Source organism: Crocodylus siamensis, chromosome 9 (genome assembly GCF_052110815.1).
Source record: "Crocodylus siamensis isolate JL-2025a chromosome 9, ASM5211081v1, whole genome shotgun sequence".
Classification (NCBI taxonomy): domain Eukaryota; kingdom Metazoa; phylum Chordata; order Crocodylia; family Crocodylidae; genus Crocodylus; species Crocodylus siamensis.
The window spans coordinates 31,438,592-31,460,284 of record NC_143403.1 but is presented as its reverse complement, the minus strand read 5'-3'; the positions used below and the strand labels follow the sequence as shown (position 1 = coordinate 31,460,284).

General features: G+C 41.0%; 1 protein-coding gene across 1 annotated transcript in view; it reads right to left on the bottom strand.

Moving 5' to 3' along the window:
* SLC6A2 (solute carrier family 6 member 2) overlaps window positions 1–21,693 on the bottom strand; it is a 124,551-nt gene that overhangs the window by 20,620 nt on the left and 82,238 nt on the right. The window contains exons 10-11 of the mRNA XM_090063038.1: window positions 19,312–19,411; window positions 7,232–7,332 (exon numbers count right to left, since the gene is read on the bottom strand). Of these exons, the coding sequence (XP_089919164.1) occupies window positions 7,232–7,332; window positions 19,312–19,411 (201 nt within the window). The remainder of the gene's footprint in view (window positions 1–7,231; window positions 7,333–19,311; window positions 19,412–21,693) is intronic.

Here is a 21,693-nt window from a genome sequence, read left to right as displayed (position 1 = left end):
TTTTCCTTATCACACACATATCAGAAGGCCTACAAGCTATATTTAACATGTCTCTTCCCTTTTTGTCGTGCACAGCTAACCACTTGGAGTAACTGCATGCTACATATGTGTTACTTTACAATTGTGAGTTTAATGTCCTTCAAAATGAAAAATCACAGAAGAATGTGCTCCTAGACTGGCATATCACAAATAGTTATTAAAATGTTGCAAGTTGATGTTAGGTATAAAAAATACCACTTTGCACTGAGACTTATTGATTTAGAAAAGGCCATCACGCAAAAGGTCCTGAACTGGCAACATATTATTTCTGTCAGAGAGCATTTATGGAAAATGGTGTTTAAGTGTCTCTGTTTTTGTCTGTGTTGTAAATATGATGGGTTCCGTGATATAATCATTATATAGTTTCACTGGGCATTTGTGCCTACACTTTTTTGAACTCTGGCAATAAAGCATTAATATGAAATATAATAGAACCTGATTTTATCAATTATGCTTCAAATTTTGTACCAAGCATTTGCCTTGTCAAAGGCTAAACTCAATTATAGTCAGCATGTCACTGATATTACTCATCAGGAAATAAACACGAAAGATCTGGCAGCTGTCTGGACAATACAAATAACATGCATAAGATATAAATGCCTGTACTTCAGGATATTAGACATCCATTACCTGAAAAAGATTAGGAAAAACACTTTTCCTATAAACTATCATTCAAGTATTCCAGGGTCCTTGAACTGTCCAGTTAAAGACCTGATATTGATCAGTGTTAAAGACAGTCTATAAGTGCCATAGAGTATGACAATGTCTGTGTTCAGTATTTAAAAGATGGTGACCTGCGATTCTGCGTATCTGGGAACATCTGCAAATGCACTGTTCTATCATTTGGTTTCTTTGTAAGCAGGCAGTGGCTGCTTGTTTGTATGGTTGATTAACCATTTTATTTGAAGTCAGCTGGTTATTCTTAACATCAGAACAAGACATATTTAAATGAAAAGTAGAAGCTGAGGAACAACCGATAATGGGCATCAGATTCAGAATACAGAAAAATGGATCAAATATTATGTCTATCTGAAATCATGTAATCCCAAGCAGAGAATCCATCCGATCCAAAACGTAGGACTATAGGCCCGTAAGACTGGAAAGGAAAGGTCCTGTAAGGACAAAGTTATTTTATCCTGCTACCTGCTCAAGGCAGATCATCCCTGACTACATCATGCTAGCTCAACCTGCTCCTGAAAATTTCTGGGCATGGAGATTCCACAACTTTTCTAGGTACTGTTCCAATGCCTGACCACCCTCATAGTCAGAAAGTTCCTTCTAATCCTCAGCCTACACCTCCTCTGCTGCAGCTTGAGGGCACTGATCCAAGTCCTGCCTGCATGGCCACAGAGAAACGCCCATCCACTAGGCCTGTGCAAGTCGGCAGCAATCCGATCTGGCCACTTCGGATGGCCGTGATCTGATCCGGAACTCCAGGCTGGGTTTCCGCCTCGATCTGGGTGAAGTGGCTCCAAAGCTTCGGAGCCACCTCGGAGATCTGGCCATAGGGTATAATGGGGAATCAATGAAATATCTATAACTTTGTTGTTTTTTGTCTAAATTGGATGACACTTGGAGGAATGGTAGTCTCTGCTGACATCATGAAACCTGTCAAGTTTCAAGAATATTGGTATAGGGGCTTGGGGGGAAATATACCCCAAATTCTTGAAAGCCAAACTCATGTCACACCTGTGTCACACCACACGGGGGTCAAAACTGCAGGGGTGGTAGCTCCTACTGAGGTCACAAAGCCTGCCAAGTTTCAAGAAGATCGGTGCAGGGGTTTGAGGGGAACTGCACCTCAAGCTGTGGACAAGCAAAACTCATGTCATGGGTGACACTGTGTGTGTTAAGGTGCAGCGGGGTGACACCTGCAGGGATGGTGGCCCCTGCTGTGATGCCTGCCAGCTGTAGAGGAGATCGGTGGAGGGGGGTTTTGGAGCCCTGCACCCCTAGCTGCTGATGGACAAAACTCGTGCCAAGACTGTCTCTGTCTTGGGGCAGTTGATTGTCTGTACTGATTTTTTCCTCTTCTTAACCTGGTTTTGTAGGTGCTAATTGATGCTCATTAAGGCATTATGTAGTAGCTAGGTCCTGTGTATTGAGCTGGTCCCTGAGTGAATCATGACTGATTGATTGGTAACTGGTAACACAGTAGCTTAGCAGCCAGGCCTGCCACAGTGTCTCCCCACCCTGCCCCAAGACAGAGAAAGTCAGTCCCACAAGCACCCATGGCATGATTTTTGTTTGTCCGCAGCTTGAAGGGCAGTTCCCCCCAAGTCACTGCACCAATCTTCTTGAAACTTGGCAGGCTTTGTGGCCTCAGTAGGAGCTACCACCCCTGCAGTTTTCACCCCAGTATGTTATAACACCTAGACGTGACATGAGTTTTGCTTTCAAGAATTTGGGGTGCTGTTCCTCCCAAACCCCTGTACAGCTCTTCTTGAAACTTGGCAGGCTTCATCCTCTCTGCGGAGTCTACCACCTCTGAAAACTTCATCCAAATCGGACAAAAACCAACCAAGTTATAGATATTTTATTGTTTCCCCATTATACCCTATGGCCAGATCTCTGAGGCAGCTCTGAAGCTCTTCAGAAGCTCCGAACCACTTCGGGAAGCCAAACGAGGCCAGCGCTTTGACCTGGATGTACTGCTTCAGAGCCTGAAGCATCCAAAGCTTCTCCAGTTCTGAAGCCTCACACAGCCTTTCCATTTACATCCTCTCTAAAATTTCCCTTTAGTATTTGAAGACTGTTATCAACCCCACCTCCCCCCACTTTCCACTTCTTTAGACTAAAGAACTCTAGTTCTTTCAATCTTTCCTAATAAATCTTGTTTCCCAGGTGCCTAATCATTTTTGTTGCTCTGCGCTGGCCACTTTCCAATCTGTCCATATTCATCTTGAAGGACAAGTACTGGCCAAGTAGTCCTGATGAGGCCTCACCAATTCTTAACAAACCCAAGGTATATAACCCAGTATACTATTGGCTTTTTTGAAATGTGACAGTGACAGCCAGGTGGGGGAGTGCAAGTGAAGTGAGCCTCCTTATGGTGTCCCTTGGGGAGCAGGCAAGAAAGATGCAGGACAGGGTAGGAAGGCTTCAAAACATCCTTTGCTATGAGGACTTCATTGATTCAGTGCTGAAGGAGACCTCTAGCACTGTGGAGGAAGGACTGCCAGAGGTGGCACTAGAAAAGGAAGAGGGCATGGACTCCCAGGAAGCTGGAAGCTTGTGTCCTCTGGCAGCAAGCAAAAGTCTTCATCTCCACCTGCAGTGGTTTGTCTAGAGAACAGATATGGAACCCTAGCAACAGAGGAGGAGGAGCAGGAGCACCTTCTATCAGTGGAAGAGGCAAGGTCAGGCATCCCCAAGGTTGGGACAATCAAAACCATTGCCACCAAAAGGAAGCAACAGGTGGTGGTTGGAGATTCCCTTCTGCAGGGGATGGAGGCATCCATTTGCCAGCCTGACTTGATGTTTTGTGGGGTTTGCTGTTTGCCTGGAGCATGAAACTAAGATGTCATGGAAGTATTACTGAGACTTATCTGGGCCTCTTACTACTACCTCATGCTGCTCATCCATGTGGACATCAATGATACTTCCAGGGGTGACCCTGAGCAGATCAAAAGTGACTACAGGGCTCTGGGTACAAGGGTGAAGGGGACAGGAGCTCAGATGGTATTGTACTTTATCCTTCTTGTCAAGGGGAAGGTCCTAGCCTGGAGTGGATGCATCCTACAGATCAATACATGACTGCACACATGGTGTCACCAGCAGGGCTTTGTCTTCTTTGACCATGGGATGTTGTTCCAAGAGGAAGAGACAGGATTTACCTGATGAAAAGAGGGAAGAACATTTTTGCAGACACCCTGGCTAATCTAGTGAGGAGGGCTTTAAACTAGGTTTGCCAGGGGGTAGAGACCAAAGCTCTAAGGTAAGTGGGGAAATGGGTGACCTGAAGAAAGCACCAGCAGGAGAGTGCAACAAGGGAGGCCTTCTCATTCTTCCTGAGAAAGTAGGGCAATCAGCTACTTACCTCAGGTGTCTGTAGATAATGCCCAGGGCCTGGGAAACAACCAGTAAGAATTGGAAGTCCTCACACAGTCACAGAATGACGATGTTATGGAATAACAAACACTTGCTGGGATAGTTTGCATGATTAGAGTACTGTCATGTATAGCTACAAACTGTTCAGCAAGGACAGGCAAGGAAGATGAGGAAGAGTTGCACTTTACATAAAAGACCTGTATGATTGCTCCGAGCTCCAGTATGAAACTGGAGACAGGCCTGTGGAAAGTCTCTGGGTTTGGGTCAGAGGGGAGAGCAACAAGGGTGATGTCATGGTGGGTGTCTGCTATAGACTTCCAGACCAGGAGGATGAGATGGATGAGGCTCTTTAAACAGCTAGCAAAAGCTTCCTGATCACAGGTCCTGGTTCTTGTGGGGGACTTCAGTCATCCTGACATCTTCTGGGAGGGCAATATAGCAGTGCATAGGCAATCCAGGAAGTTTCTGGAGAGTGTTGGAAACAACTTCTTGGTACAAGTGTTGGAGAGGCCAAGTAGAGGTTGTGCTCTTCTTGACTTGCTGCTCACAACTACAGAAGAATTGGTGGGGAATGTAGAAGTGGAGGGAAACTTGGGCAGCAGTAACCATGTGATGCTTGAGCTCAGGATCCTGAGAAGATGAGAAGGAATGAGAGCAGCATATCAGGGACCCTGGACTTCAGAATTAGGGACTGTTTAGAAAAGCTGGACATGTACAAGTCCCTGAGGCTGGTTGTGATGCACCTGAGAGTGCTGAGGGAGTCAGACAAACCAGGTTGAAGTAATGTACTGCCTCTTTTGAGCATGTGCAGGGCTCAACATGGGAACACACCAAATTTTAAATAAAGAGCCATTTAATTTTTTTTAATGTCTGCAAGCACTCCTGGAGGAGGAGGTGACTTGGAACAGTTGGCATGGATTCATCAAGGGCAAGCCATGCCTGACCAAACTGATTGTCTTCTATGACAAGATGACTGGCTCTGTGGATGCAGGGAGAGCAGTGGATATGATATACCTTGACTTCAGCAAGGCTTTTGATACCATCTCCCACAACATTCTTGCAAGCAGTAAGGAAGTAAGGGTTGGATGAACAGACTGCAAAGTGGATAGAAAACTCACTGGATCATCAGACTCAATGGCCAGTTGGCAAGTGGAGTGCTGCAGAGGTCGATCCTGAGACTGGTTTTGTTCAATATCTCCATCAATGACCCGAAAAATGGGATGGAGTGCACCCTCAGCAAGTTTAAAGGTGACACCAAGCTGAGGGGCATAGTAGATATGCTGGAGGGTAGGGATAAGATTCAGAGAGACCTCAACTTATTGGAGGATTGGACCAAAAGAAATCTCATGGGGAATGTATACATATACTTTTTTACTCTGCGATGTGCTGGCGATCTGGTATGTCAGAGCAGACTCAATTAATCAAGTCTGCTCTGCACATGAGCTGACGCATGCTGCACTGCATTGCTTGCAGTTGTATAAGGAGCAAAATGCATGTTGGTGCAGAGAACATGACAGCAGTGTGCTTTTGAACTAAAACACCTTCAATGTGTTTTTCTTCAAAAGCAGACCACCGTCATTTTCTGAACACTGACATGCATTTTGCCGCTTAAACAATTGCGTGTCACAGCACTGGGTGAGATTATTCCCCTCTAATTGGCACTGGTGAGGCCACATCTGGACTTCTGTGTCCAATTTTTGGCCCCTCACTACAGAAAGGATGTGGACAAACTGGAGATAGTTCAACAGAAAGGAATGAAATTGTTTAGAAGGCTGAGGGACATAACTTATGAGGAGAGGCTGAGGGAACTGGGGTTTTTTTGTCTGGAGAAGAGAAGCCAGAGGGGGGATTTAATAGCAGCCTTCAATTACCTGAAGGGAGTTTCCAAAGAAGATGGAGCTAGCTTGTTCTCAGTGGTGGCCAATGATAGAACAAGGAGCAGTGGCCTCAATTTGCAGCAAGGGAAGTTTAGGTTAGATATTAGGAATAAACTTTCCTTCCTAGAAGGATAGTCAAGCACTGGAACAGGTTACCTAGAAAGGATACATCTTCATTCCCTGGAGATAAGAAACATTGGCCTACTTTTCTAGCGCTTTCAATATTTGGTAATAAATTATTCCCTATACACTAATTTCAACTACATTAGTAAAGAATAACTATTGCACTTTAAATTAATTATATACTGCAACTAAAGAACTGGTCTTTTGAGTCGGTATGTTTTGAGCCCTGTTCTTCTGTTTTCTCCTGACTTTATCACAGATATTATCTGTGATCCGGGGGCTGTAATACAATTTCCTTCTCTTTTCATCTTTTTTTTGGGGCGGGAATATTTTGAGATCTTTTGGTGGAAAATGCTACATATGTAAAATAAATAAATATAAATAATGGCTTTGATCAGACATGGACAATAGTGGTGACAAATTTTTTCCTCTGTTTTCTACTAGTCATTTGGTGTACTTTTTATGTTCCACAAATTTGACTTTCCTGAAACTCCCCTTGGTCACAAAGGAGGGAGATAGTTAAAAAGAAGTCTGATTTTAAACAGAAAGTATTAACAGTTTAAATGAAGCTGTGGGCAAAATAGCTATTTTTGGTGAGGCAGCACATAAAACTTGGCTGATGACACAGTACAGAATGAATGATTCTGACATCATATATACTGGTTAGGGGAAAATAAAATGAAACTTCAAACTATGCAAAGATTTGGTGATGGAAAAACCTCAAAAGATTAAAATATTTGGCTGAACCTATAGAAATCGTTTTCAAACCAAATAGCCTTTAGTCCTCCCATAGTCCAACTCTAACCTCTACCTGGTATTACGTTCCAGGAAAAGGACTTCAGGCCTTCTACCTGTGTAAAGACCCGCTGTGTTTCTAAAGGGGTACATTCACTAAAGTCAAACACTGAGCCACTTCTTTCTGTGGACAATAAATGACCAGGCCAACTGCATGACTAACAAACTTCATATGAAATGCAGCCACTGGTATTGTGAGAGAGAATGAAAATGGCTTTTACTATCCCTGCAACAACATTTGGAATAACAATGAGTAATGTAATGAATTTGCTTGATGTCTCATGAATCTTGTAGGAAGCAACATATTAGTGGTCTTTCCATGACAGAAAAACATAATCACCTCTTACCAATAAAAAAGCAGGACTAACAAATTTCCAACATAGTCTCCAGTAGAGGCCTGGCTTAAAGCCCATCATTTCATGGATATCTTTACTGAATCTGTCCACACCTGTAGGTAAACACAAACACAGCGGATAGTTATGGAATTAGGTAAATGGAAATGTTTCTTCCAAAGTAGAGGCTGTATATGGGTGAAATTCCAACTGTAATGTAGTTAATAGGAGATTTGCCATTGATCACCATGTGGCCAGAGTTTCATCATATTTGCCTACCAGCTTGGGACTCTATTACAAATAGAATTGCCACTGAAAGAGGCATAGAGTAACACAGCTAGAGTTTGACTTAAGCCACAATAGATTTCTAACATTTAAATGGTGAAATGAACACACAGGGTTTTTTTCTTATTACAGGTTTGTTATAATCAAATTACTCAACCTACTCACACATAAAATAAAAAAAGAAAGAAAAAGGAAAACCCACACAAATTATGCTGATAGCAAATGGAGCCATATGTTTGCTACTTCTTCATAACAGCCTTTACTCTGCTTCCCTTTTTTTCCTAATCCTGAACTTTTCACTGTATTTCAAGTGGGAAGAAATACATATTACCTTTGTTATTCCTATCATTTCATCCTTCACCAAATTCTCAAGAGTTTAGCCAGGAGTTTTTCTCTTTCAGTTTGTACTGAAATTAGGACATAAAGGCATGACTCAAGTGTCTCATTTGAGATCTTCTAAAATACTGGGAAATTACTCCGTTATAAAAACTATTTTTTAATAACTAACATCTCTTGCACATTCTCAGTATTTTCTAATGTAATTCTGACAGCATGAAAGAGATCTTCTTTAGTATTTTTGACAGATACAAGATTGAAGGTACTTGAAACAAAAGCCCTCTGTGGAAGGAGATACAGTATACATAGATGTAATCCAAGTTTCTCCCATACTGCCTCATCATTTGGGCTAGGGACAGAAGTTACACATAAACCAGTTTAAGTTATCAGAAGCTTGTTTTAAACCTGTAATAGAACAGAAGCTCAGTACACATAAGCCAGTTTCAAAATAGCTGCAACTGGTTTAAGATAAACCTGGTTGAATGCAGTATCAGACTTAACTAATCTGGGTCAAACCAGTTTATGCAACTTCTGTCCCACACCCCTTCCTGGTTCAAGTTAAATCACAATCCTACAACATCCCTGCATACTTTCCAGTCCTGGGATGGGCTGTGCTATCTGCTTTAGAGAGCAGGGCTGGCTCTGCCCCTCTGCTCCCTAGCTCAAGCAGTGATGGATAGCTGACAAGGGGATATTGTGGGGGAGGGGGGGTTGTGGGCAAGCCTGGCTAGGGATGCAACCCAGTCTATGGGCGGGCGGAATGCCCCCCTCAGGCAAACCCTGGATGGGGTCTGGAGCCAGGAAAGGGGGGAGGGGGTCAAACTTCTCTTCTCCTGCTCAAACTTACTGCCAGCTGCAACCATGGACTACAAATACCAGAGGCACTTGGAAGCCGGAAGAGGAAGTGGTAAGTATTTCTCTGTGAGTAGTGTCATACTCATAGAGAACTAGTAGCCTGCCAAGTATTATTATACTTGAGAAATATTTGTGGCTAGCAGGTTTGCTTTTCATCCTGAGCTGAACAGGTTAACAGCCATAAGGCTGAAGGCTTCTTCCCATAGAGATTTGTTTCCTGGATTTCAAAGTTACAATTAACAACTCACTGTAATATTATTGGTGTTCTTGGTGAACAATACAGTGGAACCAATTGACTTGCATGACCTAATTTAACTAACCACGTTTTGTTCCGTTTTCCCCCATTGTATTCAGATTAGTATTCATTGACTCGGTGCTTTCTGATCATGGAATCCACAAATGTATAACCTTGAGCAAGAAAGGACTCTGTTCCCCATATTAGGCATGCATTACCAAATCTGCTTTTATCGCTTTCTGTATGAAAGACAAAACAAACCCTACATATTCTCAACCTAAGATCAAATTCTATTCCCACTGGCATCAGTAACAAAGGGCCAGATACAAGAAAAGGACCTGGATGCCTAAAACAGAACGTAGGCAGCACCATGCAGTGATATCTGAGGTAGCTCAACACAACTTAGGTTGTGTACCAGAAGTGTAGGTAAGATAATTAATTCTCTCAAGAGCTCCATGCACCTGGTTTCTGGTTAAATTCTATTGAGCTCCAGGAAGTTGATGGAATAGCATTTGAAAACCCCAAGGTGCCAATGCAGAGCATGTCTAACACATACCATCAGGACTGGGCTCCTAAGAAGTTCAGCAATAGCTGCTTTATTTCTGTTAATTTCTGTTGGTATTCCCAGGTGTGATTATTTAGTAGCATAGAACAGCAAAAGTACTGTGGACCCTATCTAATTCTTATGGAGGCAGTGGAAATCTTTGTGGATTTTACTGGGAGTTGGCTCTGGTCTTATAAAACTGTGTTGAAAGAGCATCATGCTATGGAGATATCTGCCCCAACTTTATTTCTACTTGCAAGCTTTGTCCCCAGTTCAATTTTTTTCCTCAAAATTTGCAACAAAACATCCACAAATGAATCCCAAACTAATTCCATTTACTTGTGAGTTTTGCACATCACTTCTGCATTTCTAGGCATGAATGGGAAGCAAAAGTAAGAACAACACATGAATGAAATGGAGGGAATGTCTACTGTCATTATTTTTTTTCCAGAAAGCAGAAGGTTCAGGGAATCTCATGAGAGAATCTGTATTAGAGACCCACTTTGATTCCTGTCTTATTAAGTTGAGATGATCAGAAATGTCAGAACTTTTAGGTGCTCATCAGATTAGACCCTCTGAACCTGCTTGGAGGCTTACCTGTTCTTAATTACAGCTCAAGTGTTCTGTTCCCTTTAATGGATATTTAAGTAATTAGAAAACACAGTTTGAGTGCACCATTTTTATAATCAAAGGCACAAGTTCAAATTGGCTAATTCTGAACATCTGTGCATAAAATTGTCTTGGGTAAAAAATACTCAATAAGTGAGCAATACTTATTGAGTCTGCAAATACTTCTATTTAATCTGATTGTATTTGTAGTGCTCTCTGAGAATACTGATGTACATGAATTTCAATTAATGAGATACTAAGGGTGAAACTAATCCCAGTACAGAGGGCAAAACACAAGGTCTCCTAAGAATGTATAGGATGTTTTTGGTACCATTTCTACTGACAACGCAAAGTAAATAATTGCAAGTCCTCAGACTGAATTTGAGCTATGTTTTGCTTTTCAGTACTGTATATATGTTCTCAAATAATGACTCTGTGGAGGAACTTCTAAAGCCGAGATATGCATGCATCTTATTTATGGAAATATAGGGATGGTTTTCTTTATATATCTCCATTTCATTCATTCTTCAGTAAGTAGCATACTGAAAAAAAAATAAACAGAAAGGCTGTTTCAATCAGGATAATGAATTAGTGTCATAAATCCAACATTTAATTACTTCTTGGAAAAAATATGTGTTGTTTTTAATATGTGAACTTCCCAATATTTTTCACTATGACTGCTATTATGATGTGTTTAAGTTTCATAATCAAAGACCATGGGTCAACATTTTAATGCTAAAGGGAATTTCATTGTATTCTCTGAATGAGGTAAGTAGTGAAGCTGTTTGATAAATGTATCTACTTGAATTTTTCTCTTACTCTACATATAACATTTGGAATGTTACATCTATAACTGATTGTTATTGACATATGGCAAATGAATCAATGGGCTTAAGGGAACAGATTAGAAAGAAATATTAAAAAAAGGTAACAGTTGTACTTGATGGTAAGCCTTTCATGTTAGAACAATGTGCTTTCATCTCAGTTGCATGTAGATCACTGGATTTAATCTAGCTGAAATCTCATATGCTGCCAGTGCCCCACACAATACTCTATTGTATGAATTACTTAATCCTTATTAAACATTTAGGATGAAATCATCCCTTTGTGGAGGGCCAGCAAAAGGCCTAATTGCCACTTGAATCCCACATGAACTCTCATGTGGTCCACTGGCACTAGGATAAAAATTGATATCCTATTTTATTTTTGAGTGTATGGGAAAGAATGGAATGGTCTGCTTCTAGAAAGGAACAGGATGGTTGCAGCTGTCATCTGGAGTCCCACAGATAATTTAAAAAAATATATTTGTTATTTTCTCTTATTTGGCTCTGCTGGAAGAACTGATATGCTGTGATTGTCTGCCCCCACCCATCCCTTCCCCTTCCCCAACCACATGAGATTAATTATTGACATTTGGTTTTTTTGCTATTAAAAATTACTTTTTTTTTAAATTAAAGTGCCTGTTTGATCAAATGTTATTAATAAAAATCAAGTCTTTAATCTAGCATTAAGAAAAGAATATAAATGAATACCATATTTTCTCACATACAACACACTCCCCACCCCCCTAGACCAGCTGCTGGAAATGTCAGTGTTCATTATACATGAGAAGTACTATAAGAACAATTTCTGCTGGTTGCTGGCAAAAGTGAAAGTAATATCTGCCAGTGACTTGGGGAACAAAAAAAGGGCTCAGCTCCTTAAATAATGCTATTCTGTTAGTTACTACAAGGAAAAAACGTTTTTTCTTCATTCTGCCTTTCAGAAAAAGATATGTATTTTATTCTAGGATATGTTATACATGAGAAAATACAGCACTCTAAAATCTATCTTGATGTAATTCAATCATAGTCACCCTGTATTCATCTTTCCATGCATGTTCCTTCATACCTTTTCTTTGGACAAATATTAAATGAGCTATTTTTTGTGTAGATGTGGGAGGCTGTGCACAAAACTAACATACCTGCTTATGAATAAGCAGGTTCATTTTAAAAGTGTTTGATCAGTGCTGTAAGTTTTACTGACCTTCAGGAAAAAGCTGTTAGGCATTAGGAAGAGAATAATACAGGGAGTGATTTTTTTTCCAATAGGTAGCTGAGCAATCACTCGGCATGAGCCTCAGTGAGGTGGGGAAAAGGATGGTAGAATAGCAAAGTTAACTTAAGTATGGAAAGTTTTAGCACAAAAGGGTTTTGTTTTTTTGAGCAACTGTGATTAACAGAGAAGTAGAAATTCACTGTTAACTGATACTAAGCTTCATTCCTTCAGACAAAAGTTTCACCACAAGGATTATTGCTTTTAAAAGCTTTATGCCAGTTTACTAGTAGCAAAACTAATTAAAAGATTTAAATTTAGAAAGTGGTATCTGCCCTTCCTCAAAATGTGTATCAGACATTTATATCATGTTTATATAAGGAAAAAAAGGTAGAGCTATCAGTTCTAAAGTAGCTCTACTTAATAATAATTATATATAAAAAAAAAAAGCTCCTCCTTCCCTTTAAGCATTCAGATTGCCTTTGGAATAGAAAGCTTCAGAACAGGCAAACATATTATTTGAAAAAAAATCTAAATATTTCCACATGTTTTTTAGTCTGTGCCAAAATGTCAAAGCTTGCCTTTGGGCTGAACTACAATTCCTGCTGGGTCACTAAGGCAACTGGGGTCTACTGGGGATGACTGGAGGAAGGTAGGGGGGAATGGATAAAACCATGCCAGATTTAATCCATCAATGATTTAAATAGCCCCTGAGGCCTCAAAAAAAGTTTTTCCTTATGGAGCAACAGGTCATATTGTGTCAGTAAAAACATCTGTCAGCTGCTTGAGACAAATGAATTGATATCTTCCTCATTGAAGGGGGTTGAGGGTTGGAGAAGAAAAGAAGTGATGAAGAAAAAAAAGTTTGTAACAAATAAATGAAGTCCACTGAAACTTGGATGGTTTACTTTGTGGATCATGTCCAAAGTCAAGCCATTGTAAAGCACAGTAAATCCCATTTTAATAACAGAAGATAATGACTTGTCATTATTAAACAAGCAATGATACTTTTACATCTCAGTTGCCAAACTAAACTAAAAGTCTTCTTCCTCCAACACATACATTTATTAGAAGTTACCTCCAAAATCCAGTGCCTTGAATTTTTGTAAAAGAAAGCTGTACTGTAATGTGTAGAGGTCATACAATTGCTGATGACCAGAATTAACACTGTGAAGACTGTGCATTTAGCATCATTTCCCTTCATTAGATTCAAAAGATTTGTGCATGTAATTTCAAGTCACTTGCTCACCAATAATATTCAGCCATGAAAGAATGACTGGGAAAATGAAGTGATGTGTGCAGATGGGATAAAGTTATGACTGAGGAAGGTGAACAGCAGCGACAGCCAAGGCAGCTAAAATTTTTATGAAACATCCACTGACTATAACACCTTCTCTTTGAAAAAGAAGTGAAGATTACTAAGGGGAATTTTGATAATAGTCTTTGACTACATTAAGAGAGCCTTTTCTGTGTGGATGTTTATAGACATGGTCTGGGAGGCGGGGGAGGGAGGTGGTTTAGAGTGGCTCTGAGACCTGCTCTAATTAAATCACCTGGAGCTTCATGTGTATCAGCATCCCCATGGTAAAAATGGCAGCAGGGGCAGTTTAATGAAAGCTCATCAAACCAGCTTTAAAGTGCCCCTGCCACCATTTTTCAGCACGGCGATGCTGATGCATGTGTCTGCTGAAGCACAGTAATTACCATGCTTCAGCAGGCTCGATTAATCAATTCTGCTCTGAATCACTGTAATTACAATGCATCAGAGCAGCCTCTGCACATATATAGGTGCCCTGTGTCATTAGGGGACAGAGTAATGACTAGGAGCAATGAACTCAAACTGCAGCATAAATTTAGGTTGGAAATTAGGAAGAATTTTCTGGCTGTGAGGGTGGCCAAGCATTGGGAAAGGTTATCTAGAGGAGTTGTAGCATCTTCATCTCTGGAAATTTTCAAGAGCAGGTTGGACAGTCATTTAGCTGGGATGGTTTTAGCTAAGGATGATACTGCCTTATCCAGCCTGCTGCTATGGCTTTGTGAATTCTTTCCAGCCCTGCATTCCTATGATATGTGACCTTCGAGAACTGTTTCACCTCTAATGAGAGCAGTTCAACTTGTATTTCAATATTTCATATCCAGTCTCTAGAGCAGGGGTGGGCAAAAATGCAGCCCAGGGGCCGGATGCGGCCCACTGGGCCATTCTATCTGGCCCACAGGACCCCTAAAAAGTTTAGAAAATTAATATAAATCTGTCCTGGGCTGCCTTTCATGTGGCCCTCAGTGGCTTGCCAAAACTCAGTAAGTGGCCCTCTGCCCAAAATAATTGCCCACCCTGCTTTAGAGAGAAAAAATGTTTGAATGAAGCTTGTTGAGTTCCTTACCTTTGAGAAAAGAAAACCCAAGAGAAGAAAACAGAGACTGATCAGCAAAGACAGTATGACTAGAGAACTGGAGGAGTCAAAGAAGAAAAATAACAGCCTTTGTGGAAATATGATGAAGTTATAACCAGCTTCAGGTTGAATAATGCAGTTAAGATGGACCCAATGTTATAATGACTATTTATCCAAGTCTGAATTATTATTTTTAGGATGAGACATTTTTAAGATAGACTTTCTGAAAACAGGTCATGGTGTAAATGATAGACTTATAATTTAATACTGCGTTATTTGGGTAATTATCCTATTTTATCTGAATATTCAGAATACTGAGGAGCCTCTCCTTTTTTTTTTTAATTGCCAAAATATTTAGTGGATTTAACAAAACTAAAGGAAAATATTTTCCAAGAGGGTGCTCTTCACATCTGGAAGGCACATGGTTTGAAAGCAGAACAGAGAATTTAAAAGCTAAGTAAAGCTAAGCAACAGAGTAATCTGAATGCTACACTGTGTGTTGAAAGTCGATAAATGTTGTTGTTTAATGGCAGCTGGTGTCTGAGATCAATGCTTGGCTGTATTAGTTTATAGGAGAATCATTGGAGAAATAATTTGGAAGCTGTCTTCAAAGTTTATAGTGTCTGTAAAGTTAGCTAAAAACGTGTCCAATGAAGTTAAAATAAGTGGGTTAAACTTTGTGGGCTTCGATCCATAATTAAGGGGACAGTAATTTTGAGGAGGGTCACAGTTTTATTCTAGGAGACTTTATAATATAATTAATTTTGGCAGTGACAAGTTCAGGAAACACTGTAATCCTCTCCAACAGAAAGACGATTGTCATTATAATGGAGATGTGCTAAATTCAGATCAACTTTTACCGTTACTTGTTTCACCCAAATTTTTGGCTTGGTTTAAAATTCTCTCCATTCTGCACGTGGTTTTCTAACCTCCATTGAACACTGAGTGAAAAAAATACTGAGTGACAGTATTTTTTAAAGCCTCCAATATACCTAAAGATCAGAAAGGCTGTTCTTTTAGGTTGAAAACTTAGGAGAAGCTTCAGGGACAATGGCTACAGTGAATAAAAGTTCACCAAATATTGCACACTAGGTGTGTCTACACCAGACACTTTACTGCATAGTAGATTAATCTATAAATATAGATTTAAATTGGGCATAAGGAAGCAATTCTTTACAGTAAGGGTTGCCAAAACATGGAATGGCTTCCAAGGGAGGTGGTGCTTTCCACTACCTTGGAGGTGTTCAAGAAGAGATTAGACAGGCATCTGACTGGGGTTACTTAACCCCAGTGCTCTTTCTTGCCTGGAGTAGGTGGTCAGACCTGATGATCTACCAGGTCCCTTCTGACTCTAGAAATCTATGAAAACACACTAAGTAACTGTGCTAATAAGCTACTGTGCAATATTAGTCTGCTTCGCAGTTAGTTTAGTACCTCTACTAAACTAACTGCACAGTAGGGCTCATGTAGAAGGTGACAGGAAGCAAACTTGCTCCCTGTCAGCCACATCAGCAGGGGACCCAGTCCTGGTGCTGCTCAGCTCCCAGCTTCCCTAGGAGCTGATTAGTGCAGGGACCGGGTCCCTACCCCCACCCCCCAACCCCATCACCCTGTCCCAGCACTGTGAGGCTTCTGGCTCTCCAGAGGAGTAGGGAGCTGAGCAGCACTGGGACAGGGGAGCTATACACACACACACCCCTCAGTTCATCTGGCTATCCATAATGCTTTATTTGTCCTCTGATTGGCTGTTTCTGCCAGCCAATCAGAGTGCCCCAAGCATGGGGGAGTGCTGCCATGATCCAAAGCTGTGCTGAGGACCAGACAGAGGTCAGTCCCCCATCCTGCTCTGCAAGCAGTGCCAAGGACTGGATGGGGGGCGGGAGAGCTGGGGCCAGTAGCACTGGCCTTGGCTTTCTGACCCCACTCCCTGTAAGCGGTACCAAGGACCTGCCCTGTTTCCTGCAAGAGGCAGAACAGCGGCAGCATGGGGTGTTAGGTGGTGGCACTCCATCCCAGCCCCCTCCCCTGTCATTCTTGACAGGCATTTGGCTAATATATAATACACACACAAGTGTATGACATAGAGCATTTCTCCCTAGATCTCATGCATTTAAAAACTGTACTGAGCCCACACTGTGTCTGCCCTACCATGTTAACAAGTTCACTACATAACTGTATATAACCTTAATGTAATCTAACTGGATTCATATAGGTGTGGAGGAGCAGCAGCAGTGACTGGCTACCACATATATGTTATAATAATTTATACAGTAGGAAAGAAAAATTAAATGTCACTCTTTCTTATGCAACTTGCATGTATTTGATGCTCTGTTCTTTATTTATGATACTAAGCTTCTTGTGGGAATAGAAAATATTAAGGACCAAACTATGCCCTCTGATATTGCTGGTGTAATTGCCAAGGGAGTAAAGAGATGCACATGCCCAGCTTCTGAGACTGGAATTTGGCCTGTACTTTGAATAAATATTATTTGTCAGGGTTCAATAGCATACCACTGTAATGGAGCTGGTACACAAATGCCACCTAGATTTCAAAACATCTCCTAGAGCATGGCCTCCAGGGAACTTTGCCTATTGCTATTCCCATCAATGAAGGGTAATATAATCCTGTTCTGCCTCTGGGGGTGCACTCTCCCTGTCCTTCCCTGTCCCTACTATAATGCTGTGTACTGTAGAGAGAATATGAAGAGAGTGGTCTTTGGATTGTGTCTTGCCTTTAAGACTAGGGACAGATATTCAAAAAGCTGGAATCTGAATTGATTTAACCTTTGCAGGTTACTCTAACCTGCATAGATTGAACCAGTTTGTAACAGGACAAACATTCTCTTTGGACTGAGGAACTAGAAGCACATGCCTGCAGTTGCTCAGGCCAGGAGCCAGGGGGTGCTAGAGCATGTCCTCGGCTGCAGGGAACCTATGCTGGGGGGATGGGGAGGGAGGAGAGGGCATGGTCAGTCTGGGCTGAACTGGCCAGGGTGGGTTTAATTCCCCCTCTCTATCCCACCAGCAGGGCTTGGCTCAGCTCCCAGAGCAGGGAGCCATCCCCCCCTCTCAGCTGGCCCAGAGGCTGAGAAGGGCATTTGGCAGGGGATTTGAGCCCTGCTGTGGTGGGGCAGGGGCATGGACAGGCTTCTTCTTCCTCCTCTCTCCAGCATCCAGCAGAAGGGGCAGCAGGGGGCCTAATTCCCTGCAGGGAGCGAGCGCAGCAGCAGTGATGGTGGGCAGACCCAGCTGGCAGTGCAGGTAGATGGGAAACAAATTCTCCTCCCTGCACCCATCTGCTTCAGGGGCCATGATGCCCCACTTCTGTAGCAGTAATGGGAGTGTCTGGCAGACCCAGCTCGGGTCCCTGCTGGTGGGATAGAGAGGGGGAAATTAAATCCCTCCCTGACTAAACCCCCACCCCTGCCTGTCCCTGCTTGGGCTGGGGAGCAGAGGGGTACGGCCAGCCTGGCTGGGCTGGAGCAGAGAGCCTAGCCCAGAAAGCATGCCAGGATGCTGGGGGTCTCTAGTTTAACCTAAACCAGCTAGAGGTCTGGGACAGACATTGCATAAACTGGTTTGGCCCAAATCAGTTAAGTCTGGTACTACATTCAACCAGGTTTATCTCAAACCAGTTTCAGCCATTTTCAAACTGGTTTATGTGCACCAAAGTCTGTTCTGTTACAGGTTTAAACCAGTTTCCAATTACTTAAACTGGTTTATGTGTAATGTCTACCACCTGTTTCTTGCACCTTCTGTTCTGCTGAGGGGAAAGAGGCCAGGCACACTGAGATGTTACCCATCTGTCTATGACTTACAACAGCAACTGGCACCTAAATGATTTACGTGCCTTTTGAAAATCCCTCAGAAGAAGCAAAATATTTTAACTAGATAAAATTTCATTTTGGATCTACAGAACAGTCATACATGTAGAAGTTTGTCAGAGGAGAACTGAACCCTGTCAGCATATTGTTGCTAATAAATGTTATTATTCTGGCAATGTAAATCGGATTCACATATAGGATGAGATTTCCAACAGCACAAAGATGCTTTGAGGTCCATTTTTCACTGAAAGTCAGTGGCAACCTAACCCTTTTCAATTCTTTTAAAAGTTTCCTAAGCTGCTACTAAATATTTCAAGCCAGTATGCAACATGGACTATTTCCAATATACATTTATTGACTGTTGGATTTATCCATAAGAAGGCACTGTATAGTGGAAAAAATAAGAAAACAATTCAGAGCTACAGGGGTATTTCACCATGTGGTACAATGCTGCTATGGACAAAGGGCAGGAACTAAAAAGGAAGAAATAGATACAGAATTATATGGGCAGGTCCATCTAGTCCCACTGTGTGGAGATTTTGATAGGCCCCCATACGGCTACACAAGGCAACCTCTCTGTAGGTAACAATGTTTGAAGCAGGGAAGAGCGGAAAGTAATGTCTCTGGAACTGGATTAATTTTTGGCTTGAAACCCTACCTGGTTCAGTGCTACTACAGCAACCCATAGCTAGTATTGGCAGCTAATTCTCCCTGGCAGAAGGAATAGGATTTCTTCCCTACAGCAATCTTCTGTAGAAGGCAGTGTATTTTAGCTTTGTGGAAGGTTCTAAAAACTGGGATTCCCTGTTACTCTCTGTAAACTGGATGAAAATTGACGAGGAAATACTTGTATTTGCTTGATTTCTGCCATATAATACAAATTCATTATTGCTTACCCTTGTGTTTCAGGTTATCATGAATGTAGTGAAAATTTTGCAAGAGTTTTGCCACCATAGTTACAAAAACTCATTTAAAAAACATACCATAAAACCAGGAAACTCCAATTGCTTCCATTAAAACAGCAAACAAGATTGAAGTTCCAGCTGCAAATGTGTCCAGCAGCGTGAGGACATAAATTCCTCCCTGGTGGTAAAAGAAAAAGAAAGGAAGAAGGAAACAAAAAAATCTCTAAATAAAATCAAAAGCAACAAAGCATCAAAAGAAATAGCTACAAATTTATCTTTTTTTACTTTTCCTTCAAGATTCCAGAGATCCAATTTATTGACATATATTTGCAAGTATGTTTAACCAAAGAACTGAAACTTTGGGTAACCTGATGCATATGAAGAGTGGTGGAACTGGACACACAACCCTTGTAAATGAGCTCTCCCTTCACCCAGGTCTCCTGGATCTATGAAATGGAATCTTTAGCCCACACTGGACAGTCAGTTGGCAAGAGCCCTCAGCTCTTCATAACTTCAATAGAAGTTAAGAGGTCTCATTGCCTAGCAGAAGTGCTCAGCAACTTGCAAAATTGAGTTCAATTGGCAGTAGCCAGGGAAGAGTTTGGCCACCACTCCAGTTCTTTGCAAACCCAGGTTTACAATCCAGTGGATCTGCAGTCTTGGCTCTGATGTCTCATTAAGGCAGCTTATCCACAGAACTTCTTCCCCGTCTTCCTGTATCAAGGCTTTCCTGTCCTTTGTCTGCTTTTCTGTGGCTGAAGCGGAGGGCAAATTTTCAAATATCATGAACAAGTGTTCCCCAAAAGGAAACCACTTTTACATTCTTCTGGGATCTTCTAAATCAGAAGTTGAATTTTTCAGATTCTTGCATAATTGGTTTTCAAGACACTATTTTGGGCAGTTCATATTGGTTTACTGTTTGAAAGAAATTTCGGTAAATTATTATGTGTTATTTTAATTTATTGTGAAATACAAGTAAAGAGAGAGGGAAGTAGGAGATGGAGCTTTCAATTGTTACAAAACCAAGGAGAGAAAAACATTTTAATACAGCTACCACTCAACATATGCAAACAGCTGAGAAAACTTCCAGTAACAGAAAATCATAATTAAATCTTACCCTTTATGTTTAACCCCAGAGTGATATTTTTCTTTTGCGGGCGGAGGAAGAGAAAAAAAATTCTTGGTATTTTTACAGTTTTGATTAGGGGATAAATACCATTTGTATGTGTTGGATCTCAGTCATTTTAGTCTGTCAAAATCAATGAAGACATAACTTGGCTCTCTCCTTTTGTTATAATAAAAACTTTATTACAGAGATCCTTGACATAAGCAAAGGAGAGAGCCCCTTTTTCCCCCGCAAGGTTTGACTCTGGGAACACAATGTGGTAATTTGTCCAAAATTTGGGTGAAATATAGATTAGTGATTGGTAATACATGTGTTTAGCAAGAGTTGAGCAGTTTTTCAGGTAAGACAATCTAATCTACACTTGTAAGAAAAATACTGTTTTGTATGCATCATCTATGGGGTATTTTTCAAGGGCATAGTCAACAGATTCTTTTAACTCTATGGCATCACCAGTGTCTTTATTTCTATTTTATACATATTAGAGACATGTTTAACATGGGCAGGGCAAGTAATACAAGCGGTCCAATTTGCTGGAGGATTTAATCCAATACAGGTGACACGATTTGAAAGATAATGAGCTATATTCTTACCAGGTATAAAATGGCTCATTTGAAGTCAATGAAGTTATACAAGTTTACACCCACTGAGAATCTGACCCATTATGTTTTTTCTAACCCAGAGCTCTATCCAGTTGCCTTGGATAAGAGAATTATTTGAATAATACAAAAGGGCAAAAATATATTAATAGTGTAAATTATCTAAATTGTCAATATAGTAAATATACTTTGAGTCTGAAAATCCTGTAAATATACTTTGAGTCCTGAAAAACTGTAGTGAAAAGTTGCCTGGAAAGAGTAACTTTTTAACTTCAAAGTGTTTTATTAGCAGCATCCTTAATTTTCACTAAGCACAAATATGTGAACCAGTGGAATGCTGCAAAAATGGGTTCTAGTCATAGAATTCCATGCAAATATGGTTACCTAAGGTTTAATATATTTAATAGCAATTTTTGGTGGCTGCAGAAGAGTAGTGCTTCCTCTGCCCTTGGAAAAGACAAAATATGCATTCCCTAGAAAATATGCTTCCTTCCTAATGCTAAATGGCATACAAAGAAGGGCATGGACTTCATCTTACCCCCAGCTCAGATAGAAAAGCTCTCTACAGTGTGGTGCGCTAACATTATGAACACAGAAACACAGAAGCATTAGGTGCCATATGTGCACATGGTTCTCTGCACCTTTTCCCTACCTTTACTATGTGCATGTGGTCACCATTTTGTCTTATTTATTTTCAAATGCAAAAAGAAGTCAAGGGATATTTGCACTGCTTTTTCT